The sequence below is a fragment of the Vipera ursinii genome (assembly GCF_947247035.1).
Source record: "Vipera ursinii genome assembly, chromosome: 5".
NCBI lineage: Eukaryota > Metazoa > Chordata > Lepidosauria > Squamata > Viperidae > Vipera > Vipera ursinii.
This window is the reverse complement of record NC_139518.1, coordinates 71,126,802-71,154,797: the sequence shown is the minus strand read 5'-3', so window position 1 is coordinate 71,154,797 and position 27,996 is coordinate 71,126,802. Positions and strand designations below refer to the sequence as shown.

Genomic DNA, 27,996 nt, shown 5'->3' with positions numbered 1-27,996 from the left:
TTACATTTTATAAAAGGCATCCTGTGTTGATGAGATCTCTACCTAAGCAAATCTGGGACATTGACTACAAAGCCATGTGCATAAGCTTTGCAAGCTATTAGGGTGATAAAGCTTGCAAGGATGGAAAGAAATAGAAAGCGAGATATTGTACATTCTTAGTTGAGGACTCTTAATGGATATTTTGACTTTGAAACAGATGGAGTTACTGAATCCTCCTCCTTGGCCTTTTCCAGGAAGAATGCTGATTTGTTCTCTTTATCCTTTTTGACACTTCTTTTATGCTGTAAAGTTAAAGAGCTTGTGTTATTATTTATTATTTTTACTGCTGGGAAAGCTTTATATCAGTTCTATTTTATAGTTGTGTCATCAGTGTGGCAATACATTGCCTCAGACAGTTTACTGGCAAACAGAAATACTCTCCGGCGTATGAAAATATCTAAACAACTTATCACCAAAAGTTTTTCAGTAAGCAAAACTTTTGAAAAAAAATTGTCCAGTGTAATTAGAAAGATCTTCTCGTTTGGGAAAATGCTATTTTATTTACATTTTGGTGCAAAACATCTTTGAAGGGTCAATTAGCAAAGCACATGATGTGGCTACTTTAAAGAAGACGTGATCTCTGGGTGTGAAAAGTGAGCTTTTTAACTGTTTACTGGAAAATGTTAAGATGATGAACAATCTCCTTTGAAGACAGCTAAAATGGACTTGGAGGTGGACTTAAAAATTACAACCTACAAGAAAGAGATGAAAATACCAGATCTAAAAGTGGAATTGAATAATCAGTTACAAATCAAAAAAGACGTACGAATAATGTAACCAAACAATGAGGTGAACAAGACATTTACTGGAGTTACTTCATGGAAAGTACCAACAGTCTTAGATCAAGGTGGTAAGAACTTCAAGAGAAGAGCAAAGAAAGCAGAAGAAACCAGAATTTTATCCAAGAGATTTAAACATGGCTGAGAGGAAGAAGGAAAAAAGCTATAAAATCTATTTATATGACTGTAGTAAAATGATGAGTTGCTATCTTTGGTGATGTTTGATGATCATCTGGATTGGATTATTTCTCTTTTTGAAATGTTCAGTGGTATAGTGGATGAATTTGTAATATTTAAATTTCCATTTTTTTGATATCTAAATAAGAGGTTATCATTGCAGATGATGTTTAATAGCTTTCAATTTTTATTACTACTTTTGTTAACGTTTAATTATTAAGAGAAGGATAAGGAAAGTTAGACTAAATGGAAAGGAAGATTATATACTTATAATATACTGGCAGGTATTTCTATTACTTTTGTTTGGATCTTTATTAATCAATAAGGAGACCTAAAGATTTAGAGATGAGTTTACAGAAAATGGGGTGAGGCACAGAATTAAGATTTGGTTGTAATTTAAGAGACATCAATAAATTGTTAATGTTGAATATTATCTTACTGCAGATTTTGGGGGAATTTTTCTTTTCTTACCATTTTTGGGGATGTTTCCTTTCTACACTTAATTTTTTTTTTAAAAAAAACACCACATTCTTGTATTAGGTTCTTTGTTAATTTTCTCTGTATAAATGTTAATAAAATTATTGGATAAATATACATCTCCTGATCAAGTCAACACAAAAATACATAAATTACCTGGAAGAAGGGCACACCATTAGTCTGAATACACAAACTAGTCTCCAAGTAGGATTTTTCACTGCAAAGGCTCTCATTAGTTTCTCTTATTCCTTCTTCGTCCATCAAAGAATCCTTGGGACAGACAAGAGTTAAGCCAGTTGTGGTAGTGTGGACAAACCATTTCTACAAGTTAAATACACAATGGAGCAGGAGCAATCCTCTGCCCAGTTAATTCACTCTGCAGCAATTTAGCAGTTTAAGCACCGCCCTTTGGGAGAAGCAAGCCATTTCTCCACCCCTTACTATCTGTAGTTACCTCATCCAAGGCATTCATGGCTTCAGCAGCCTTTAGAGTAGCTGTCAGCTTCATCTGCTTTTGCCTTAATTTTTCAAGCAAGAGATCACGAGGTTCTGTTTTCACCACTGCTACTGGGTAACAGTAGTCCTTCCGCTGTGGAGTATTTCCTTTAGAAAAAGATCCATTTAAGAGACAATAAGCGCAGTGCACTACAGCAACCTAGGACAACAAAGCCACCTTTTTCTTATTGGATTTAAAACCCTAATTTTAGATAGCTCTTACTCTTTTTTGGGGGGGCTCCCTCTAAAGTCTGCAGAGCTCATTTTTCCTCTCCAAATACCTGTTGGGAGATCCGTTTTAAGTTCCTCAGTCAGGAAGCCATTAATTTGAGTTAAACCATCCTCTGCTTCTTTAAGGAGCAGGTCTTTCCATTCGGCAAGCACACCCCGATCATTCTGCAAGTGGTCAAGAAGCCTCCTGTGGATGACATCTTCAGCCTCTTTTTGTCTCTTCACCTGGTCTGTCACTTTGGCTTCTGATGCATTACAGTTGTCACTGACATCCTGGAAGCAAAACACCTTAAGGTACTATGTCAAGAAACCAGATCTTCAAGGTTATAAACTGCAGGTTTGACTGAATGGACCTTACTGTATTATCCAACATACAACAATTTATGGTCCTTTCCCAAGCATGTGAACCACCATCATTTCTAGAAAAGAGACTGCTCAAGGGTGGGAGAACATGAACTGCGGCGATTTACTTAACAACTGTGACAAAGAAGTTTGTAAAATGAGGCACAACCTACTTAACAACTGCCTCACTTGGCAATGGAAATTTTGGGTTCAATTATGGCCACCAGTCAAGGACTCTCTGGCTATAGCTGTCATAAAATTCTATGTCTAAAAAGTCTTTGATGATCTAAGTGTCAGCAGGTTGTAAGATTTAGAATTACCTTGCACACGTTTTGTAGGTGTTCATTCTGGCGGTAGAGAAAAGCTCTCTGTTGATCAAGTACAGAGTCTATCTCTGCAGTTGCCGTTTCAGCCCAGCTGGTTGTTTCTTTACATGTGTTTCGCAAACTACGGCCCAGATTTTTAACGTGGTTGCCTGACTCCAGAAGCATCTTAACATTATCGTGGCTGGACTGCCTGATCTCTTGGGAAAAGTCATCCAGAACTGGAATCATCTTGTTCTGCTGGGAAGTGGTGGAGTTGACAAGGCCAATAGTCTGCCTAAATAAAAGGATTTAGCCACAGATTATTCAAGCACTAATCATATAGGCTAAGACTGAAACAGCAGCCAAATCAATGCTTCGCCTAAATTGCTAATTTCACTGAATTTTATTACAGCATCCAGTCATTCTGGAAGAGCTCTCTATGGCATTGTTTTGGAGTACAAGTGGGGAGCCTACAGTATTTGCCATTTTTTTCAATAAGAACGCTAAAAGCAAATGCACACAAGCCCTACTTTAACTTGAACATCCTGAAATATTCTTTTAAAAAGATCTCCACCCCTGCCTTTGTTTCTCACAAGGTGTTATTGACATGGAGATCAAAACCATGCAATGCATAAGGGTAGCAAGTTGTTCCTGAAACTGACATTAGTCAATAAAGGGGAGTAGCAAAAGAGTCCATTTTATTTCACTTGACTCATTTCGAGCGAAATAAAATTCAAATTCAATCTCCCATTTCCAAATGTCTACGTTGACCACACAATTATACAGATGTGAGATTGGGTTTGGGTCAGTCACTGGGACCAGAGATTTACCCTGCCGAGCTTTGGGCTCATGCCGGAGGATCCTGTCTTCAGGAAACTTCTTTGTACTGGAATACGCGCTTTGGGCTGTTCTGTGAGTTGTGCTTATGTGGTGCCTTCTTATTGGCTGATTGGTGTGTTGTTGGCTGGAGCCTGGGAAAGGGGCCTCCTTGTCAGTTAACAGGAGTGCCAATTTACCATTGTTGTGACTCAGGGCCAGCCTGTGGGTCCGACAGCCGGGTCCGATGTATCGGAGGACTCAGATGTGGGGGAGGAGGGAAACGAACCGGCTGATGATGATTTGGAGACTTTGCAGAGTCCTCAGCCGGGAACCTCTTCTCAGCTGTGTGAGCCCGAGAGTGCGGAGGATGATGACCCACAGCTGGCCCTGTTCAAGGACGCCCGACGCAGGAGGCAGACGAGCAGGGACAAACAAAGAAAGGCTATGGGACTCCTCGGGAGGAGGCACAGGGAGACCACGCCCTGAGCTCTCTATAAAAGAAGTGTTTGGGGAGGGGCTGGTTGCTGAAAGCAACTTTTCCGTTTGAGAAGTCAAGCTCTTGTATTCTTGTAACAGTGTAATTAAAACTTGGCAGAAGCCTTTTGGTCTTGGACGCTTTCCAGACTCTTCTTTTGATTAGGGGTGCGAGAAGAGGGCTGGTTCAGAACAACCATCAGCTTATCAAGTACTTAGGAGCCCAAGGCCAATCGCCAGCCATCAACACACCCATCAGCCAATAGAAAGGCACCACATAAGCACAACTCACAGAACAGCCCAAAGCGCTTATTCCAGTAGAGAGAAGTTCCCTGAAGACGGGCTCCTCCGGCATGAGTCTGCAAGCCCAGAAGAGTAAATCTCTGGTCCTGGTGACCAACTCAAATTCAATCTTGCATCATTATCCTGAGACGTGTTGATTTGCCTTCATTCGTGACAATTATACAGGTTTAGTCTGAAGTCATGGATGCTTGAGTCTATGGTAAGAAATACGAGAGTTTTAGCCCAAGAAATATCGGGATCGATCTCAAGCACTGCAGAATATTACAATAATCCTTCAAACGTACTTCAGAAAAGAAGTAAGTCAGAAAGCTTCCTTACACAATTATATTTTCTTGCACGTCATTAATATTCTTCTTTAGGCTTCCACCTTTCTCTAGGATTTGGCTGAGGTTCTGCTGAGTTTGGTGATCAAGCATGGTTAGCTGATTTTGCAGCAAAGCAATAAGTTGGGCTGTACCCTAGTATGAATCAAGGAAAGTTGAAAAAAATATTACTGAGGAAAACTGTACTAGTAAAATAGTTTGAAAGCATGCAGGAAGCTCACATTTATTCAAATGTGCTTCAGAGGCATTTTCCAGTTAATACTTAATATAGAACAGTAGCTCTTCAGAAAGCTGAATATTTTCTTTTAGAGACAGTTCGGGGGGAAAAATTCCACCTTTCAGGAGATAAATGGGATGAAAGAGTCTGCTAGATATGGGCAAAACTCAACTTTCTCTATCCAATCTGCTTCCTGGAAGAAGCAGACTCATAACCCTAAAATGAAATTTGTAGACAAACACAACCCCACCGCCAAGTTACTATGAAGGATGAAACAAGTGTGTGTGTGTGTGTGTGTGTGTATATATATATATATATATATATATATATATATATATATAGAGAGAGAGAGAGAGAGAGAGAGAGAGAGAGAGAGAGAGAGAGAAATGCTTATCCTGATTAGCCCTTTTTCAAGAAGCACATTTTCCCCTTCTTAGGTAAAGCCAAATCCCGCTTCACTCCTACATGTGCACAAGAAATGACACATTCACATTTACTTGAACGCATTTGACTTGGTATGTATATGTGACTTTAAGAAGAAATATGAACAATGTTAGCATCCATATTACTAGAAGGCATTTGTACACATGAAGCTAACCTATGTTCCCATTCTTCTTTGTTTGGTTGTATTATTCTCCTTACAATAAAAGAAGCAGAAGTAGAAAATGTAAGTGGAAAATCAAAACAAACAACCGAACATTCACAAAATGGAGCCAACCAGAACTATGTATACCAGAGGTCTTCAACCTTTCTCGGCTCGCGGCCCGGAGGGAAGGAGAGCAGCTTTCAAATTGGTGTGTACGCATGCGTGCATGCAAACAGCGGCATGGGCACTGCGTGACACTAGCAGCCCTGTTCACGCATGCGCAAACAGGCCACGTGTACAATACCCCTGGTGCTAGCGGCCCCATTTGTGCACGAATGGGCCGCGCACACCCGCCCAGTGCTAGTGACCCTGTTCATGCCCCCGCAGGGCCGTGGGCGCTAGTGCGAGTGCAGGGAGTGAGCGTGCACGCTTGCGCGCACCAGTCAGCCATTTCCACAGCCCGCTGGCCATAAGGCCACAGCCCAGTAGTGGGCCACGGCCCATAGGTTGAGGACCCCTGATGTACACTGTATACTTTGGGAACCATTGCCATAACCCTGCAGGCAAGCAAATTTTTGTACTGGTAGTGGAAACAGAAATATAAAATTTCAAAGAGCCACAGGGACACGGGTAGGGAACTCGCTGTCCTCCAATTACTTTCAAGTACAATTGCATAACAGCAGCAGAAGTCCAGAAAACTGGTTACCTGTCTCTTAAGAAGGCCACACTGGACCATAATCATCATCAGGATGGAGAAAGGCACAATAGCCAGCAGAACCTAGCAGGGTTCCTTAAATAGCATAGCAAAAACTACCTCACTTCTATTCTAGTGCACTATGGACCTCCTATGGACACTGGCTTGATCATTCCTGTCCTACAAATGGAAAAAATACCGTTTTCTGTGCCATCTTGGTCAGTTTGACTTGTTCTTGCAAGCTGTCAAAATTATTCTGAAGCTCAGAAAACATTTGGGAACTGTCTTCGTGTAGTTTACTCAAAGCAAGAGAATGATCATGGAAGAAGGTAGCCAGTTCTTCTTTATAGCCTGTAATCTTTCAATCAGAAAAAAAGATCACATCAGTTTTCAAAGGCACATTAATATTTATTGGCTTTTTCTAAATAATACTAGTGTGGTATGTGTATATGTGTTGAATTTTTTTTTAAAGAAACAAACATAGCAGGTTCTATTCATTTAGGTGGGACCATAGGCGTCACCTGCGGTCCCACCTAAACAAATATAACTCACCATGCTCTATCCATGATAATGAAAACATGTCAAGACGTGCATGGCAACACCATAACAGACTCCAGGGTTTGTGTTGTGATTTCGCAATGTTTTACCACTTGTCCTCCTGCCAAATACCCACGAGCAGCAATGAGACATTTCAGTCTCCTTCAATCTGAAACTATCCAGATGATCTGGAAATATCAGGAGGGGATTTCTAGTTCACTCCAGCTGGAGGGCTTGAGATTGACAAAAATCTGTCCCAGAGATCAGGTGGGCAAGAGGATCCAACATCCAGATGCTCAAGAGATCGATAGGGCAGGGATAGCCCATTTCAAAAGCACTGCCTGTTTATAAAAGTGTTCATGCAGGAGAAAACGTTTTGCCTGCAGGAGAAAATAGGCAATGTTCCTTGGCTTTCCCTGTCAGCAAATGGAAGAGCTCTATTTATACCATCATCAATGACCCGGTGGTTTCTCCAAATACAAGCACACTGCATCTTAAGTTCTGGAGTTCTTAAGAACTCCCATCTTAACCACCTCTAAGCTCCATGGCTCTTGACAACTGTGACTGTTCAGTGCCTTCCCCAAGGGGGCAAAGCATGAAACTGGACTACAAATGAAGTGGTTTACCTTGCAAGGGGGAGGAAGAGAGCCCAAATGAAGGCTCTGGCAGCTTGGTGTTTGTTCTCATGGATTGGATTAGGTCGAAAGGCTAAAGCAGTGTTGTTGTTGTTTTTCAACTTTAGGAACTTTTAAAGACGTGTGGGCTTCAACTCCCAGAATTACCCACACGTCTTAAAAAGTTTGAAGTCCACACGTCTTACAAGTTTCCAGGGTTGAGAAGCACTGGGCTAAAGGTTCCTAATCCTTGCGCTAGCATTCAACAATTATAGTACTTCAAGGTATGCTTATTACCATTTCTGCCAAGGATGAATTTTTCTTGACGTGTTCCTGCAGCTGAGAGTTTATACTCAGCACTAGTTGTACCACAGGAGTCAGGCTACTTAATGCCTTGTCCAGTCCAGATGCGTGTTCCTCCTAGGAGAGCAGACAAGGTAGTGAACTCATTGCTTCCAACGAAGAAAACATTTGAGACCCAATCAGAAAAGAGAATTGCGGAAAGGCTAAAGACATTAGAACTCCTCCAAATTAGCCAAATTATTTCTCACACTTTAGGAATCAGTAAGATCAATTTGGTGCCAAGCTTCCTCCAATGTAAGATGCTTTCCCAAGGGCTGACGTGGCCCCTAATAAATCTTCATGGAGGACAGATATGCCAAATACACAATTTTCTGTTCCTTCTGTAGCACTGCGTTCCACTAGCATCCTTATTTGCATTCTGCTATATAACATACCGTGTTTCCCCGAAAAAAGGCCCAGTCCCTTTTTTTTTTTTTGCCTCCAAAATATGCACCAGGTCTTATTTTCAGGGGTGTCTTTTCCACTCACCTCATGGTGTCAGTACTGACAGCCCCTCCCAACCAGCCCACTTCTTCTGTGGCCAAAGGAGCAGCTTCATTCTGCAGCTCTGGACTACATTTCGCTGTCAGAGGCCTTTCCGGAAGGCCTCTGACTGCGAAATGCAGGCTGGGGGACGCCACAGAACAAGTGGACTAGCAAGGAGAGACAGGTGTTGATTCATGGGAGGCCTGATAAGTAGTTGTGGGGCATATAGGGCAGCTGCACCTCCCCCCCACCCACCCGGGCTTTTTAGGCATGTGCTTTGCCACCAAACTACAGCTTATTTTGGGGATAAGGCTTATATTAAGGCAGTGGTGGCAAACCTATGGCATGCGTGCCAGAGGCGGCACTCAGAGCCCTCTCTGTGGGCACGCTCGCCATGCCCCGGAGATGGCAACCGTCCCTCTTCAAGCAGCTGCCCTCTAAGTCACCGAGGTCCCACGTGGCCGGATGCATCCTGGCACGGCTGGTTTCCCTCGTCCCATCCCTCCTAGCCTTGCATGGTCTTCTTTTCATCGGCATGGCCGACTGCATCGCTTCCTCAGCTGTCAACCGGCCATCCAGCTCAGAGGCGGCTTCTTTGAACTGCTGGTGGCGGGCTGCGGAGACCCAGAGTGCACCGGTCGAGGGGCCGTCAGGCTCTGGCTGCTGACGGACACCGTCAGCCCCCATGCGCTCGCTGGCCTGTGTGTGTGGGGGCTGATGGTGTCAGGCAGCAGCCGCCCTGGCCCTTGCCTTACCCCATGGCAATGGCACCCCCGCCCTGCCTTGCCTCACCCTGCAGGACGAGCCTCCTGCCTACTGTCCCGCCTGCCAGAGACCCCCTGGATCTCCTCCATCCCTCCCCACGAACAATATTGAGGTGACCACGCCCACCTTGGCCACACCCACCCAATCTGCCATAACAACCATGCCCACCCAGCGATAAATAAGTGGGTTTTGGGTTGCAGTTTGGGCACTCAGTCTCTAAAAGGTTCGCCATCACTGTATTAGGCCCACCCCCCAAAATCAAGCTAGGGCTTATTTTGGGGGGCAGGACTTACTTTTTGGGAAACAGGGTAGGAACTTGCCCCAAGTGTCTAATCATCAAATTTCCTAGCTTTTATGCTCATGACCCTGGATGAAGGAAGGCTGTACCAAAATCTGTCTTACTGTAGTCATAATGTCTACGTCTCGCCTCATTTGAAAACCACATGGAACCTCCAACTCTGGGCAATCGGCTCCCTCTTTTGTTTCAGGCTTATACTTTTAACAGCAAATAACCGAAACATTATTCTACTTTATGTCACTTGTACTTACAATCATTTTCTGCAGGTCATTTTTACTTTTGGAGGTCAGTGAGTCCTGATTCAGCATTTTTTCAGCAGCTAGGGACACTTCAGCAGAAACCATTTCCTTTACCGAAGTGAATGCTGCATCTATAGCTGCTGCAGTAACTCCAAATGCTGAAAAACTGGTGGACAGAAGATCATCTAGTAAGAAAAAAAGATGAGTTATAACAATTTAACCCAGTTCCCCCTTACTAGTAACGGTTTTGATTTCTCAAACGAGTCTGAATCCAGGTTTTGGCATGCCAGGTGGGTGTTAACTTTATTGCCATGTAAAGTTGAATAGAAACACTTACTAACTGAGGAGGTGTAAGAGTCCAGCATCACCTGCTGATTCCGATAGTTCTTTTTCACAGAGTTCTGGATTTTGTCGAAGAGTATATTCATGTGATCCATAAATGTCTTTTGAGCTTCCACATTATGCTGCTCAACTGCTTTCTTCCGATCTAATTTTGCATGCAAACCGGACACATCATTGGTAGTTTCTTTAACTGTAGTAAGCAGCTAAGGCAGAAAAAAAGATTGATAGTCTTCAAATATCACCTCTCTCTCTCTCTCTCACACACAAAATGTTCTCCATTACATTTCCAAGTGTAGACTAAGAGAGGGAGTTACATAACTACCTTATTAAATATTTATGCTTTACTGCTGTGCAGAATTAAAGAGGTAAAGTATTACTGACCTCAGTGTCTGCTCATAAAGTATCTGGATCTGAATAAGCTAAACAACTTCATCACATGTGAATATAGAATCCATAATCTAACCATCATCACATGTGAATATAGAATCCATAATCTAACCGGCCACCCAACTGAGGGTCCAGATTTAATAGAAATCTTAGAAGGCTGCTCAGTTGAGCTTTTCTACCTCCAACCCAAAAGCCATTTTGTAAACTACATAGTGAGGATTCCTGGAGAAAAAGCTATATGGAATAGATCCTATACAGTAAGTTTCTTTGTTCTAAAAATAGTTATTTTTAAATATATAACAAACAGTTATATACAGTATTTAATGACTATCTGGCTTTGGAGAGATTGCTACCCTACAAGACATGATAACAGTATTAATTATGTATGGTTGAAAACAAAATCAGTTAAGCAACCACACTGAAAGATTTGCATGCTTATCAATTAACTAGACTTACAAATTAATTAATAAGGAATAATCTAGATTTATGAATGGATTTTAATCACAAAATGAAACTTATGAGTAGCTTTGCTATCACTAAGTTACACTCAAAGTGCTGACAAAGTGAGACAAAACAAGATTTGGAATTAAAATTAGGGAAACGATGGAAAATGTGGTTTGTCGCATAGTCAGCCAGATGTTCAGACTGGATTTGGCATTTTTATCCACCTATTGAGTCCTTTCCAAGGATCTGGGATAGGAACATTTTGATGTTTTATGGTGTTAGAGCAGGGTTGTCAAACTCGCAACGTCATGAGACGTGTCGTGAAATATCGTGACTTTTTTGCCATCGCCAGCAATGGGGTGGGTGTGGTTTTGCTATGATGCATCTGGCCTGCGGGCTGGCAGTTTGACACCCTTGTATTACAGGTATCGTTGCAGAATGCAAGCTATTCTGAGTAAAGCTGCCTTTTGCAATTGACTGATGGGGAATTTGTCAATGCCGACTGCGTTCAACTGTTCCTCTAATTGTTTTGGGAATGCACCCAAGATGCACATTACTATTGGGACTACCTCTGCTTTCTTTTGTCATAGTCTATTTCTATTTGCAGGGCTTTATATGCTATTATCTTCTCAAGTTCCTTTGCGAACATTGCTTTGATATTGTATTTCAGGATAAAAGACACTATGGTATTAATGATATAGTTCAGGGGTAGGGAACCTTGGCTCTTTTATGACGTGAACTTCAACTCCCAAAATTCCTGAGTCAACATGGCTGGTTTAGGAATTCTGGATATTGAAGTCCACAAGTCATAAAAGAACCAAGGTTCCAGACCCCTGGTATAGTTAAAAATCAGCTGTTGTCACAAAAATTGGGAAAACAGTTTATGAAGGACCACAACAAAAACTAAAGGTTTAATCGCTTACATAGAAATGTGTTCCTTGACCAAACAGGTAGCAATTAAAAAAAGACTATACTTCTCAATGGTTTTCCTGCAAAATCCACTGAGAAATGTTCTTTCCAAATTTTGCCTCTTTTGGCTTCAAAGTCTTTTTAGACCATCAGTCCCCAACCTTTCTTGCTCCATGAACCAGTAGCGGTAGCTGGGTTTCATGTGCCTGCCACTTGTACAGATCAAGCTTCATACACTTGCCCGCTGCTTGTGCAGCCTGGTTCCCAACAGGCCACGGCCCAGTACTGGGCTACAGCCCGGAGTTGGGGACCCTTTTTTCAGACCAGAGGTCTCCAAACTTTTTGATTTGGCGGCCCGGAAAGGGAGGCAGGCACCGCTACATGCATGCACAAATGCAAACAGGGCTGGCGGGCACGAGCACTGCAAATAGGACAGCGCTAGCACTGGTGGGATGCTCGGGGTGGTGCTAGCGCCAGTGGGATGCTTGTGGGTGGGGCAGTGCTACTGCCAGCGTGATGTTCGGGGCGGTGGTAGCGTAAGTGTGTGGGAGTGAGTGGCCATCCCTTCACGCAGCCCGGTGGCCAAGCGGCTGTGGCCGGACAGACTATTAACTGAAAAAGCATCCACAAAATGCACACATCGTTCATCAAGAATGACAGCAAAAGTCCAATATGGTCTGTCTTTGACCATTTAAAATACAATTGTCTTAATCTAGCAAGCAATCCAGACTCCAGAAGATGGTAGAGGACAGGAAGGCCTGGAGGAACGTTGTCCATGGGGTCGCGATGGGTCGGACACGACTTCGCTGCTAACAACAACAAGCAAGCAATCTATTTAAAAAAAAACAATACCAGCATGTCACATTGTCTGACCTCGGTAGCAGTGCCGTGAAGTTTTTCTTCTGAGCTCTCTAAAGCCGAGGCCACATATTCTTCTTCAGCAAGAAGAACCTTGGTGACTTCCAGGTCTTTCTGAGTAACTTCCAGTTCCATTTCCCTGGCTTGTAGGTTTGCCTGGCACTTTTCCATTTCATCTTTTTGAACAGTAAATAACTCGGTAACCTGCATCAAGACAACATATACTCATAAAGATAACGAAGGTAAGGACAGGTCACCTGCAGCCCAGATATGGCCTCTAAGGGCTTCTGTGTGTTTCTAGCTCTTCCTTTTTGCTGACTGTGCAGCAAAAATTTGACAAAAACTCACGTGGCTCATTCAGGAGCACCTTCATATATACAATACATACCTACATATGTAGGTGCGTGCACGCATGTGTGTAAGTAAAATGCTTTTCTAAGTAGTTTTTCTGACCGCTGACATGCTTTTTTTAAGGTATTACAGCTGATCGAATCAAAGTTCCAGCTTGATTTCCACCCCATCTCATATTTCTGTAACTGTATTGTTTCTACTTGGTAATGACTTTCAAACTGGTGGGCCTACAAAAAAAAGCTAAGTAATATTGGACTGAAATTAATAATTTAATTCAAATAATCTTGAAAATTAATATGCAGTTCAGACCAGAGAGTTAATGCTAGGCCTTAATGGGTAAAGTGCTGGGAAAAAAGTACACGGCATTTTACTTCTATATATAACGGTGACTGTATGCTCAGCACTGGAAAGACCATGTGATTAGTAAGGTGACAGAACTGGAAATGATGGCTAAATTACTGGCTCTTGTGAAAGAAAAACCACTACAGATTTTTGTGAAAAGATGAGCACGCTAGAGCTTCCTAACCATCGGAGAAACATCCCAAAAGATAAGGAAAATGTACTGGGTCCACTTACTTTTTGCAATTCTTCCTCCATGGCTGTGATTTTCTCAATGTAATCTGCAATTTGCTCTTCCTGAATTGTCATTTTGCCATGAAGAGCTCTAAAAAAAAAGTTAGCTAATGTTAACTGTGATGTAGTCTTATTAATTCCAGGCTAAGCAATGAGATAACTATAGGAGAGATATAACTGTTCCTTTCCTATCACTAGATTGTGCTCTTATTTTTCAAGCATCATGCTTGAAGTTCCTCATATTGCTAACTATTGATAGTCATTTCTGCCTGAACTATACATTTATCTTATTGCTGTTTATTTAAAACATTAGGCGTTGCTCATTAAAAATCTAAAAGCAGCTCACAATAAACAGAATAGACCACTTACACTATAGTCAACGAGATTAGGTAAAGGTAAAGGTTCCCCCGCACATGCGTGCTAGTCGTTTCCGACTCTAGGGGCCGGTGCTCATCTCCGTTTCAAAGCCGAAGAGCCAGCGCTTGTCCGAGGACGTCTCCGTGGTCATGTGGCCGGCATGACTAGACGCCAAAGGCGCACGGAACGCTGTTACCTTCCCACCGTAGTGGTCCCTATTTTTCTACTTGCATTTTTACATGCTTTCGAACTGCTAGGTTGGCAGAAGCTGGGACGAGTAACAGGCGCTCACTCTGCTACGCGGCACTCGGGATTCGACCCGCCAAACTGCCGACCTTCTGATCGACAAGCTCAGCGTCCTAACCCACTGAGCCACCGCGTCCCTTAGTCAACGAGATTACGCAAGTGTAAATGATCCAACTTATCTAGCAATTGAGCTAGGAGCTGTGTTCTGTTTTAGGTATACCAGGACTTCCATAAAGGGGAATTTTCTATTCAGTATAATTGATAAATCTTGTAGCATATCAGTTATATCTTCCTTGAAGATGCTTTGAACCAAGACTTATGAGTCAACTTATTCCTCCATTTCTATCCTTTGTTCCAGTTGTGTTCAACTTTCTATAATTTTTCATGCTGCCACATTCCTTCATCCAGATATTTTTTCCTTCTCCATATTTTAAGATTTTATCCAATCATGTTGTCACTTCCCTTCTGACTCTGAGTGACCATGTTTAAAACCTTATTTTGTTGCTCCTCACCTTGGCTCATTAAAGAGGGAATAAGTGGGACCAGGTAGTATATATTCGGATTTTTATCTGGACATCCAAAAGGTTTAAAATTCAATTAGCTATGCTCTGGGGAATTGCATTACATCTTAACCCCTCAGATTCCTTTCTTTTCCAAATAATATTCAGTGTTCTACAGCCACCAAGTATCTTAATTCACAATGACCTATGACTGGGGCTTTCCCTCTTTCAAAAAATATATATGCCGTATTTCAATATACCTCAGGGTTTTCCTCCAAAATGTTAAAATCTCATTTCTCAATAGCCAACACACCACAGAAGCCTGTTTCTGAGGGAATTACTTTTAGAAATCTGGTCATAATGGAATGTTGCTCTACTCTTCTGAAAGTGGTGCTCGACCCAATCCTTTTTTGCTCTGCTGATTAGCATCATTCAAGGTTTTTTGATAAGAAATGCTAGCTAGGATTGCTCATGTGTGATGTTTGAGCTGCATCCTGTTGCTCTATCACATTCTACAAATTACACTCTACCTACATTCTGTCAGGAAACACAACAGTACATGATCCTGCCTGACTGGAGAGAGATGGCGCTTTTTTTTTTTTATAACATTGATAAAAACATGAGGTCATGTTTGCCCTAAGCTGTCAGTCTTTGTGGAGAGCCAAGTACTCACTCATAATTTTCCAGAGAAATATAGACGCCATTTTTCTCTCGTACTGCAGTAAGATCTCGTTTTAAGCGTTCAATCTCTTCGGTATACTCCTGTGAAAAATATCAGCACAATGCTGGAATGTATCTTCTGAAGCATCTGGAATCCATAAATCTCATAAAGTTATATTTTTGGCCTAGCCAGTTAAAAAACTCCAATCTACTATCATGGATTCAAACTGCAACACAGCAGGGAAAATTTTAAAAGCATTTATACTTAATGAAGGGGTACTGAACCTTAATGAGTGCCCGTTTTGTGAGTTTCTGATTCACTTCAGGTTTATTCATGATATTCTTTGCCCTGTGGGCATATTCTAGAGTACTCAGAGTTTCCTGTGGTACAAAAGACAAAATAAATTAAAAATAAATTTAAATAAATTTAAATTTACTTTTAAAATAAAACTAAAAAATGCTAAGCAAATCATCTTTTTGTAACCACTTCTACATTAAAAAAAAAGAATTGTTGAAAAATACAAGGAGGACCACTCTAGAAATATTTTGCTGAGTTTCTCTATAGAGAAATGGCATTTATTGTTATTTACAAAGCATTCAGAATTGCTGCATTCTCATTTATTTTTATGGCTTCATTGTTTTACTATTTACATTTTTTTATAATCTTACCTTCTACTGTTGTAAGCTGCCTAGAACTGCCCGACGGTGAGATGGGCAGCAAATAAATTTAATACTATAAACCAGAATAGATCAGAAGTCTATTAATAGAACTTTTATTAAGTTTGTTTAAATATTATGCCCATCAAGACAGTTTTAACCCTTGCAAGCCAAATGATAGATTTTGTCCAAGATAAGCTGTCCCCAATCTGTCCCATCAGATCTTCCAATGGTACACCCATCCATGCTGTAATTGAATCCACCCATCTTACTGCTAACTGTTCTCTTCTCTTCTCCTTCCACCTGTTCAAATTCTACAGTGTTCTCTAGAGATCTATGTCTTCTCATAATGCTTATTAAATCTTATAATCTTCTAAATATAATTTATTCTGGAAGTCCAATCGATGTCACTCATAACACACTCTCATAACACACTACCTGAAAGAAAGCACCTTACCTCAAGATTGACTGATGCAGGAGAAACAGTTGCAATTATACATGTTTTTGTGCGTCCTCCGAGAGAGTCCTGTAGGATTCTGGTAAGCTTTGATTCTCTATATGGAATATGTGGAGTTCTTTCAACAAGGGCAGTGATAACTCTACCCAGCGTCAACAGAGATTGATTGATATTTCCAGCTTCACGAGCTCTTTTGTCAACTGCTCCAGAACGACCTATATTCTCACTCCCTGCCAGATCAACCTATAAATAAACTTGTCTAAGTCACAATCAGTATGTAGTAGTCACAAGAAGTCAAAAAAATTATATTCAACCTTGGTAACCAACAATTACTGCTAATCCCTAACCAGCTGAAAATCAACACAACTATATCTGAGGGTATTTGCATTTACAATTGCCAACAAACAAAATGTGGCCCATAGTTTAGGATGCTATGATATGCAATCAACAACTGGAGAATTATAAACCCAACAAGTCCTCAATTATACCCTGGGGTGAGGGGAGAAGGTACCTGCATTAGTAGGTAGAAATCTGAGATGATACAGAATATGGGATTAAAACGTCAAATCCCCAACAATAGAATTCAAATGGAAAGATCTGTTCTCTGTCGTCCTAAAGTGGCAGGACCCCTACTAGCATTTTTAAGATCACAATAAATCCATTTCTTGGTTTTGTGACAGTTTGCTGTTGCAATGTAACTTCCCTTCAAACAGTGGTACTCTGCCATCTCTGTATTACTGAGCATAATCTGATGCGGTGCAGCAATACCATGTGCTGAAACTCACCAAGTTTAGTTTTCCAATTTTCACAAGCTCTTCTCCATCTGTTGTTTCTTTCATGTGCAATGTGATGGAAAACACTGAATGGGATCGGCTACAAATTGAGACAACAGAGAAATATTCTAGTGAGTGTTCTATAATCTTTTGCCATGGGATTTTTACCTGTTAGACAGCCATTACAAGCAATAGTCAATTTGGTTGGAGGCTAAACCAAGTTTAGATCCATGACTTTTTTGGGTCAGACAAATCCCAAAACAACTTTGAGAATAGGAAAGACATTCTGCGCCTTTTCTCAGCCTTTTCTCGCCTTTTCTCAGCCTTCTAAAGTAAAGGGTATACGACCATAAATTGACCGAAGTAAAATGTTATAAGCACATTCATAAAATACGACTAAAATCAAGAATGCTTCACTGAGCCAATTAAAATGGGTCCATTCGCTTGTCAAAGTCTTAGCTGATGAGCCTAGGCCAGGGGTCTGCAACCTTAGCTGGCTGAGGAATTCTGGGAGATGAAGTCCACAAGTCTTAATTTTGTCAAGGTTGCAGACCCCTGGCCTAGGATTTCCTTCCCAAATGAAGCTAACAAACCCTCTGACACCCACCAACTGATTAGCCTTTGAGATCTCTGAAGATAATTGGCAGATGAAAGCTTGTTTTCCCACTCCTGTCTAATTACAAGATATGAGCTAGAAATAAGTATAGGACATTTTGTGCTGCATTTTAGACAAGTGGCGCAAAATCAAGACCAGGATCTCATACGCTGGTAGAAGAGAAGGCAGGAAATGCTTGATCAGTAAGACAGCTAAAGAAGCTGTTGATCCCAACAAACTCAATTTTGCTCTTTGGTTTCTCTGCAGGCCTATTATTAGGACAAAAAATAAAATAAACTTCAAATGGTCATATTCTACATATTGCCAATCCACAATGCAGAATTGTGTAAGGTTTCCTAAGAACTTTTTTTTTGTAGAAACACCCTCTTTTCATGTTTCTGGTACTCTTAATTAGTTGGCTATTTCAAATGCATTTCAGTGGGACCTCAAGCCTGGAAAGAGGTATAAACTTTTAGGAAGAAGTGGATCCAGAAATAGCTAATGCTTTTTATTCCCATTATCTAAAATATAGAGGGCATAGATATCCCCCAGCATCATACACTCACGGATCTACATTGAATTTCGGCAGGTGGCTGCATACTCATGACTTGGTGGAGCAGTGGGCTAATGCCTCCTTACGTAACACCAGCTGCTGCAATTAGTGCAGGTTCGAGTCCCACCAGGCTCAAGGTTGACTCAGCCTTCCATCCTTCCGAGGTAGGTAAAATGAGGACCCAGATTGTTGGGGGCAATTAAGCTGACTTTGTAATAATGCCGCTTGGGGGTGTGCGTGTGAAAGCCCTAATAAGCAGGCATATACATAGAATGAAGGCTACTGCTAAGCTTGTAAGCCGCCCTGAGTCTTCGGAGAAGGGCGGGATATAAATGGAATTAAAATAAAAAATAAAAAAATAAATAATCCAACACAAATTTATTGAGAAAAATAGTTCAGAAGAAATGGTTACTTCATTCATTTTTCTTTGATTAACTTTGGCAGAGTCCCTGCTTTATTTCCTCTTCTAGTCATTGCAAAAACTAATTATCTCATAACACAGCTCCTTACATAGGTTGCAAAAGACTCCATTCCATGGTGGGTACAAGGATTTCAGTTTACTTGTTGACTTTATACAAGCTACCTTTATTTGTTGATTTAATGCTGGCGAAGGCTCTAGAAAGCAACATAAATTGTGAAGGATAAACATTTGGGAAGTACTTTATTGCAGGGGTGTCAAACTCAATTTCATTGAGGGCCGCATCAGCATTGCAGTTGCCCTCAGGGGGCCGGGTGGGTATGGCCAGGGTGGGCGTGGCCTACTGGGTGGGCGTGGCTAGAGTGCATATGGCCTACTGGGTGGGCATGGCCAGCTCTACATCTTTCACGTCAAGGGTGCCTATGGGGGCCTGGGCAGGAGTGGGACAGATCTGAGGGTCTCTGGCAGGAGGAGGGTCTCTGGGCCAGAGCCAAGGCAGTGGGGGCCGTTCCCTCACTGTTTCCAGGATGGCTTCGTGGGCCGCATGAAACCACTTCACGGGCCGGATCTGGCCCCCGGGCCTTGTGTTTGACATGTCTGCTTTATTGGAACCTTAAAAACTGAACACCCAATTATTTTTCGTATCTTAACAAAGTTCATAGCGGCATGAACTGCATGAATATATGCAATGACATTCCGAGGTACGGATAGGAAGTTTCCCAAGTCTAAGATCTCTCTGAAATCTGAACCAGAAAAATGGACAAGGATTTGGCTGTTTGTGAATTATCGCTTGCCTTCTAACCATCTTTGAACCAGAGATACAGATATAAGTATCCTGATTCTGCGTTCCAATTAAGCTCCTCCTTTTTAGCATCATTCAGATCTCTGCTGAGAAGACTGTCACAGATACACAGGTTAACACCTGGAAACAGAGAGCTCATTGCCCCGTTCTCCTCTGGCATTCTCAAAATGCCAAAAAAAAAAAAAAAAACAAAACAAAACAAAACAAAAAAACAAAAAACCCACAACCAGAAATGCCCACCAAGATTTGGTGAGAAAAATCTGTAAGGATCTTTCTGTTTATTTCATTTGGTAATTTTCTTTTTTTAAATTAAAAGTACCGACAATGGTTTTATGCTGATAAAATAGTCAGGTTAAAAAGTCAATAGATTGCATTAGAAACTATTACGAATATGTCCACCTTTTCAAAAACTGAATGTTTTTATTCCCCCAATATATTCTCAAGATTTCAAAATATTTGAACATTTTACATTTCACAATCAGACTTGACCGAGGAGAAATTAAGTTTAGAAAAAAGTTGTTCTTCAGGCTGAATTGACTCTGCTCAGCAAAAGAGCAGCACATTTGGCAGATTGTTGCCCGAAGGACATCCGGAATCACAGTCATGAACCAAACATTATTTGCAGCTGAAATAGTTCCAAAGGTTCTCTATTATTATTATTACTGAATTTGTATCCTGCAACATTTGAATTACACTAAGCAAATGATTACCTAAGAATGGCAAAACTGTGCTTTTCTGCTTTACTTCTGCTTATATAAAACCTGCTGTTCTAAAATCTGAAATATTTATTTATTTACCTGGAATACTGATTCATATAAGTTGCAGCCGTGGTTCTTTTTGCTGCTCCTCTTTCTAGGATTTGATAGACTTCATCCTTGTTGTGCACAGTTATTTCTTCTAAGCCCTTGATTATTACACCTCTCTGTCAAAAAGAAAATGCTGAAGTTACATATGCTAATTCAGAAGTTCATAACCTTGAAGGAGACACATCTCTCTCTCTTTTTTTTTAACCTTGTTACGTGGGTCGTCAAACAGTTGCAACCTTTCCCCAACATCTGGAGATGGACTCAAAAGATCAAACAGCTCCTCATTGTAGATTTCCAACAAAGACACTTTCACAGAAAATTCTGTACCATTCTCTGCAAGTTTTTCAAAAATCTGATGCAAGGTACGTGGAATTACACCTGCGAGTGGATCCTACAGAAAAATAATAGCACAGTATTAACCGACTCATTTTAGAATCCAGGAATTCAGCCTTAGAAGGTTAGCAAATAAGTATAAAAAGATAGCTGTTCTTTTACTTCAAAGAAAGCACAGACTGGAGGAGGTAGGTGTTAGGACGGAAGAATGTGTCAGCATTATACTTGGAAGGCACTAAAATGTTTTTTACCTCCTCCCATGTATATTCTTCATTAGGTGATCGCTCCCCTTCCATAGTGAAGGTTTTTCCTGTACCGGTTTGACCATAACTGTATAAAGGAATTTGGAAAATTAGCTTCAGTAACATATTTTGGAGTACAACAAAAACAAGCACAATACTCACGCAAAGACAGTGCAGTTATAGCCCATAAGTACTTCATCCAAAATTGGACATACAACACTCCGGTACACATCAATCTGTTTGGCCTGGGCTCCAAAAACCTGTTTTATTGAATAAAAAAAACTGTTCTTACCCGGAAACCAAATATAACAAGGGACTTGTTAAATGCTCTGAAGTCACACATATCTTCTACCTGAACTAGAGTAATCTTCTGACAAACCAAGTTAAAACTATTTTGTGATTATCTGCAAAACAAATATACCTCAGAAGTTTCCTTAGAAATTCAGACACAAGTGTTCTATTGCATAGACACAAAAATTTTATTTTAACATGTGCTGGGTAAGCTGTAATGCGGCTTGTCTTGGTTTGGCATAATGCATTAACTGATCCATATTTTACAAATTGTAGTTTATAACATGAGTGGGCAACCTTATACACTAACCTCTAGTTTAATGTATCTTTTTGTAGATTGTTGGGAGCAATATGCTGACTATAAATTGCTTAGAGAGGGCTGTAAAATAGCAATAGCACTTGGATTTATAAACCACTTGATAGTGATTTACAGCTTTCTCTAAGCTGTAAAGAGAGTCACCATATTGCCCCCAACCTTCCGGGTACTCATTTTATTGACCTCGGAGGGATGGAAGGCTGAGTCAACCTTGAGCTGCTCAGAATCGAACTTCTACAGTGAGGAGTGAGTTAGCTTGCAATACTGCATTCTCACCACTATGCCACCAACCCTAAGCAAATATTATGCATCCTGCCTGCAGTACTTCATTCTAACCACTGCACCACCACGGCTCTCAAAACTGCTATGAAACAGTATACAAGTCTAAGTGCTATTGCTAAATATGAGATTTAAATTTACCTCCCCTCCCCCCCACACAAAAACCCTGGTATTTAAATCTGTAGCCCAAAAGACTACAAGAACTTACAATTTATAAAAATCAAGCCAATATTTGCCGGTAATTATTTTATTTAACAGAGCGACATGCACGGGGAAACAAATTCAGGCAATTAACTGAAGGCAACAAAAGAAGTAATGAAAGGAGCTAGTCCTTCAGCAGAACTGATAAAATGAACTTTCTGTCCAGTTGTAGACATAAATCTGTATTGGTCATAAACAGCACTGGCTGCTTCCGAACTACGAACACGTAGCAGCCATGCTAAGGAAGCAGCGACTAATTTCTATGTGATTCGTTTCTTAGGTACTCTTAGAAATCTACTTAACGATGGAAATTCGTACCTTCAGTAATTAAACATCCCTTTTTTTCTGAATAGATGTGCACAGTTAACTTTTTATTATGTTATGCTGTAAAAAGTCCAAACAGGGAAACTGTTTAAGTTCAGAATTATTAAGAAAATGAACTAGTCTTTCAATAATTTCCTGATTAACTAGATGGGCCACTTATGTCAGATACTGAACATATTTCGCAGTTAAAAAAAAGTTGGCCTCTCTTTACTAGTCTCTGATTCCAATAATATCATCTTTCAATACATCTTTCTGATACTACCAAGATGCTCCTCCCCATCCTCCACATTGGCACTGAAATCCCAAATTCTGTTTAAAGGTAAAGATCATTATATTGAGTTTTATGTGACGTTATATCAACATGTATAATTTTTTTTTGTTTCTCTAGTAAATACCTTTCTTTATAACTCACATTTGATATTTATTCTAAAAGAGACCTTCCCTATTTTATCTTCTGTATACATAAGATGCACAATTAAGGGTCAGAACTGAGATGAAGGGAAATCTCAGCTCGAGCGCATCCTTTCACAATACTGCACAAATCAGGACACATCAAGTAAGAGTCTGGTTTGTTTTTAAATCCTTTAAAAAAGGGAAAATCTAACCAGGACACTCCAGTTACTCAAAGTGGCAGCAGGAATTTGTGAGCTTGATAGTGTAAACTTAACACTGAACCCTAGTTTGATAATATATTCAGTATCAAACTGGCATGTGTTCATGCTCCTAACAATTCCTCTTGTTCCAAGTTGTCACTGCTTCCTCCTTATTAGCGAAGGTGCCAGGGCTTGAACATGGAAACAAAATCTTCATTCATTACCCCACAGCATTTATGGCTCATTTTGGCCTTAGCTTGTCGTGCAAACGTAGCCAACGGAAATTGTAAACACGTTGCTCCTAAACTGCCAAAATGGGGTGAGGGGGAGAGAAGGCTCTGAACATTCATACTAAGCAGTAAGTAAAGCTCACCATATCAAATGTATAGGTCTTTCTGGATGTTTTATCAGCCACTCCTCCAGTGCGAACGGTAACTTCTTTCCTTCCATGGTCACATTCCACTACCGCGTAGGAATTAGCTCTGCGCTCAGATATATTGAAGGGCCTTTAAAAACAGTTTCCCATACATTATTTGAAGTAAGCGTAAGGCTAGTTTCAAATCAGCACAAGACCTATAAGCCTTTTTCCTTAGCTTTTTAAGTTTAGTTGGTATGCATGCAGTACTATAAGATTCCAAACCTGGAATCTACCATTCCTACTTGAAGATGGAACAGAACAGCATCCTAGTATAATACCATAACCCCGTGGTGGCAAACCTAGGGCACGTGTGCCACAGGTGGCACGCAGAGCCGTCCCTGTGGGCACGCGCGCCATCGCCCCAGAGGAAGGCGGGGCCAGGCTGCTCCCCTCCCCCTCTCCACATGCGCCGGCTCTTTTGATCGGGGTACAAAGAGGTGTCTAGATGAGTTCAAGGGCCAGGGAGGGAATGGGGGAAAAGATTGGTCTTGCCACGATCTCCCTTTTGCTGGCCACTGGGAAGCCCGGCGGCATGGCTTGGCACGGCTACACCGGGAAACTCCAGTGCCCTGAAGTTGTGAGTTTCGGCGTTCCCCAGGTTTTAGTGTGGCAACGGGACAAAACTCAGCAGAGTGCTGAGTTCTCTTTGTGTCCGTTTGTGGTGCCTTCGCGAGAATGGCTGCTCCCCTCCACCTTCCCGTCTCCCCTTAGCTAAGGGGCACTTTGGCATGGGCAGATAATAATAATAATAATAATCATATAATAATAATAATAATAATAATAATAATAATAATAATAATAATAATAATAATTAGTTGGAAGGGACCTTGGAGGTCATCTAGTCCAACTCAGGGGGCTGAATTAAGCGCATGTCGGAAGGGGAACCTCTGAGTCGGGGGCAGCCAAAGTTAGTCCTGCAGCTTGGGAGAGGAGCTCCTTCCTTTCTGCACGGAGCGACTCCCGCAGCAAAACTCTGCAGGGGTGAGAATCGTGGAGTTTAGGCAGTGAGTAAAATGTGCAAGATGATCAAAAGCCCTTCTTAAGATTTATGGGGGGGGGCGGTGGAGGGGGGGAAGGCGGCACAGGAAGTTTGGGCAGGGCCGGTGGCCGGTGGCAGCAAGTGATCCATGCAGGGGGTGGGGGAAAAATGCTGGTGACAATGAGCGATCCGTGCAAGGGGTTGGGGGCCGCTGGCGGCAGCAAGCGATCTGTGCAGGGGGTGGAGGGAAAAACACCAGCCGGTCATTTTGCCTACTTTGTGCTGGGTGGGCCAGGCTCTGGGTGGCGGCGGCAGCCTAATGGATCTGTGCGAGCTGCTGGCGGGACCGGCCAGGGGGAGGCAGACGGTGCAGATTCCCTGTGCATGAGACTAGGATTTTTTCCCCCGCTATTGGATTTTCGCTACCAGACTGTTTAACCTGATGCAGAAAGGGAAGGATATGCATTCTGCATCAAGTAAAGTTTTAAGAAGTTAAAAAGTCTGGCAGTGAAAATCCTCCCCCTCCCCCCTGTGCCTCGAACCAGCGCAACCAGCAGTTTGCTCAGGTCCATTAGGCCGCCGCCACCACCAAGAAGAGTGGTAAGGTTTTGAGCCAGCCAGCCAGCCAGGAAAGAAGTAGGTCAGGGGATGGTGGCTGGCTGGGGAGGGGGAATCATGGCTGCTTCGGGGGGGGGGGGCTGCCAAACCTCAGGGCAGCGGCATTGGCAGCTCCCCCCGCCTGGCCCATTTCCCCAACTCTGTTACCGGTAGCAGCTCCCTCAGCGAGCGCCCCACACCCCTCACCATCAAGTTTCCATTGCACAAGCTTCCTGAAGCTGAGGAGAAGTGCAGTTACTGAGCCGCCAGGCGGGTCTGGTGGCCAGCGTTGCCTTCCTTTTTTTTCCTGCTGTGGCACTGCTCTCCTGAGAGGAGGGCGCAGTGATTGGTTGGCGGCCACGCCACAAATGGGGATTAATCATCCCTGAAATCCCACCACTGTAAAAGGAGCAGGAAGAACGGGGAGAAGAAAGGGAAATTGGCCGAACCGGCCAGGCACTGCAGCCCCGCCGAAAAAAGCGGGAGTTTCTTTGCGAGCCTACCTAGCCCACATCAGCCTTGCTCTCCACAGTGCGCTGCACCTGATCCAAAGCATGGAGAGCACAGCTGATGGGTGAACGCACAGCAGATGCGCACAGACTCCACTGTTTTCAGCAGCGCTTCTGATCAGCTGCAGCACGCCATGGAGAGCCTGGTTGATACGGGCAAGGCAGGAGCGCGCAGAGTCCGCTTTTTTCCTTTGACAGTGATGGGGTTAGGGTTGTTGCGGCTGATCAGAAGCGCCGCCGAAAACAGCGGAGTCTGTGTTTTAGAATGAACAGATCTAGTAATGTTACATGAGATTTATTTGGAACCACCATGGAAAACCATATAGCTTTCTGTATGCTGAAGCATTACAGTTATATTTTTATTACTTTTGATGCTGTAAAGGCTGGTTCATCAAAAAGATTCAGTTAATAACAAAAATCTGTCCATTCAAAATATATGTACTATTCAAAGCAACTAAGACAATATCAACAAAACACATCACAACAAAGATCTTACACTTCATATTCCATCACTCCACATAAATTCTCTTCAGATTCAAGCTTTAGCCTCATGCCAGTGTCCCCTAAATGTAGCAAATTAATTAGGCTTAGCCTAAGAATATGATTTGAGATTCTTTAACTATGTTACTGATTTTTATATTTTATAGTTTATCCTGCTCAGTAAGTTACCTAGAGAATAGCTGATTGGCAGCCATCTAAATTTGATTATTGTTTGCCCATCCCATAATGTAGTCAATAATATAATCATTATTAAACTTCCAGCTCAAGCATATACCATATAAATGGTTTTTTTAAAAAAGCCTAAATACTACTCTACTTTTTTAATTACAGTCTTCAACAATTATTATCTTAGCTTTTTACATCTTTATTGAGAATGAGGATGAAAAGAAGTCTGTCATTGGTCCTAATTCAAATGCATCCAAATAAAGACATGTAAATGAAATAACCTCAGTCCACATGAAAGTACATAGGACAACGTCTGCTCAATAATCTTTTGTCAATAATCTCAATAATCTGCTGTCTCCAGACCCATTCTCCTCCTTTCATAACTCTAATAAAAAAACTTAAGAGGGCACTTAACGATGAATTTTAAGCCCTATTGTTTTCCAATGGAAGGTACTCTGAGATGCATGATAATAGGGCTTTGCTTCCCCTTCTGAGAAGCTTAAGGAGAACCTTATTGTTTCCAATGGAAGATATTTCTGAAGACAATTTTTATTTTTTTTATTTTAATTCCATTTGTATCCCGCCCTTCTCCGAAGACTCAGGGCGGCTTACAAGCTTAGCAGTGGCTAAGCAGATGTTCCACAGTGAAGGAATGGGGAAGGCCCATCTTCTTGGTCCAGCTGGGGGAGGGCAATTTATTTTCCCAACAGGTCACATAAAAAAAAACAGGACATTGTGACAGATTGCTTTCCCATCCTTCTTGTGAGTAGTAAATGAATACTGTACCTATAGCTATAGTTCAGTATACATGGTAACCAACGGGACTTTACTCCTATTCAAGACTGCAACCGTCCTTCTTCCAACCATCAGCATTTTGATTATTGTTATGATGGGTGGAGAGGGGAGTGGAGGGGCTAGATCCAGCTTGGCTCATCTTTGCCGCCTTGTCCCTCCATTTAACAGGACCCAGCTCCATCCCGACTCAAGTCTTCCAGTGACGAGATGCTTGTTCTTCTTACACGTGATCCAATCTGACTCCAGAATCAAGTAAAGCAAACGTCAAGCGCCTGCGAGCCCGGAGGTTAATCCTGATTCAAACCGAAGGGAGACTTTGGAGAAAGCACCATCAGAGAGAGCAAGAGCGATTAAAGGGAGAATCCCTGCCCACCGGAAATCTAATGGCAGAAAGTGAAGAAGAACTAAAGAAGGAGAGTGCAAAACTTGGGTTGAAACTTAACATTAAGAAAATCAAGATCATGGCATCCGGCCCTCTCAATTCCTGGCAAATAGATGGGGAAGAAATGGAGGTAGTGACAGATTTTATTTGCCTGGGCTCCAAGATCACTGCAGATGGGGACTGTAGCCAAGAAATTAAAAGACGCTTGCTCCTGGGGAGGAAAGCCATGGCAAATCTAGACAGCACACTAAAAAGCAGAGACATCACCCTGTCAACAAAAGTGCGTATAGTCAAGGCTATGGTCTTCCCAGTTGCAATGTATGGCAGTGAAAGTTGGACCATAAGAAAGGTTGAGCACCAAAGAATTGAAGCCTTTGAACTGTGGTGCTGGAGAAGACTCCTGCGAGTCCCTTGGACTGCAAGGCGATCAAACCGGTCAGTCCTAGAGGAGATCAACCCTGACTGCTCTTTAGAAGGCCAGATCCTGAAGCTAAAACTCAAATACTTTGGCCACCTAATGAGAAGGAAGGACTCACTGGAGAAGAGCCTAATGCTGGGGAAGATCGAGGGCAATAGAAGAAGGGGACGACAGAGAATGAGGTGGCTGGATGGAGTCACTGAAGCAGTAGGCGTGAGCCTAAATGGACTCCAGAAGATGGTAGAGGACAGGAAGGCCTGGAGGAACGTTGTCCATAGGGTCGCGATGGGTTGGACACGACTTCGCAGCTAACAACAACCCTGCCCACCGGAGCGACGCCCCCTGAAGGACTGACCTGCATCTCACCACCACCTGGATGTTCTTGCCTTTGTCGTCTTTCTTCGCGCCGACGGAAGAATTCAT

The 27,996-nt window shown here is 42.1% G+C and overlaps 1 protein-coding gene across 1 annotated transcript; it reads right to left on the bottom strand.

The window, feature by feature from the left end:
* Window positions 1–21: 21 nt before the first annotated feature.
* KIF11 (kinesin family member 11) lies at window positions 22–27,996 on the bottom strand (the record flags this gene model as incomplete). Its single annotated transcript, XM_083363316.1, has 23 exons — window positions 22–281; window positions 1,629–1,742; window positions 1,927–2,075; window positions 2,249–2,471; window positions 2,861–3,140; window positions 4,760–4,899; window positions 6,461–6,619; window positions 7,710–7,832; window positions 9,555–9,727; window positions 9,880–10,087; window positions 12,498–12,686; window positions 13,410–13,497; window positions 15,183–15,271; window positions 15,455–15,550; window positions 16,284–16,526; window positions 17,069–17,156; window positions 20,222–20,346; window positions 20,436–20,621; window positions 20,815–20,893; window positions 20,968–21,065; window positions 23,183–23,315; window positions 25,809–25,904; window positions 27,929–27,996. 23 exons carry the CDS (start codon window positions 27,994–27,996, stop codon window positions 156–158), a joined length of 3,273 nt encoding a protein of 1,090 aa, XP_083219442.1. The 3' UTR covers window positions 22–155.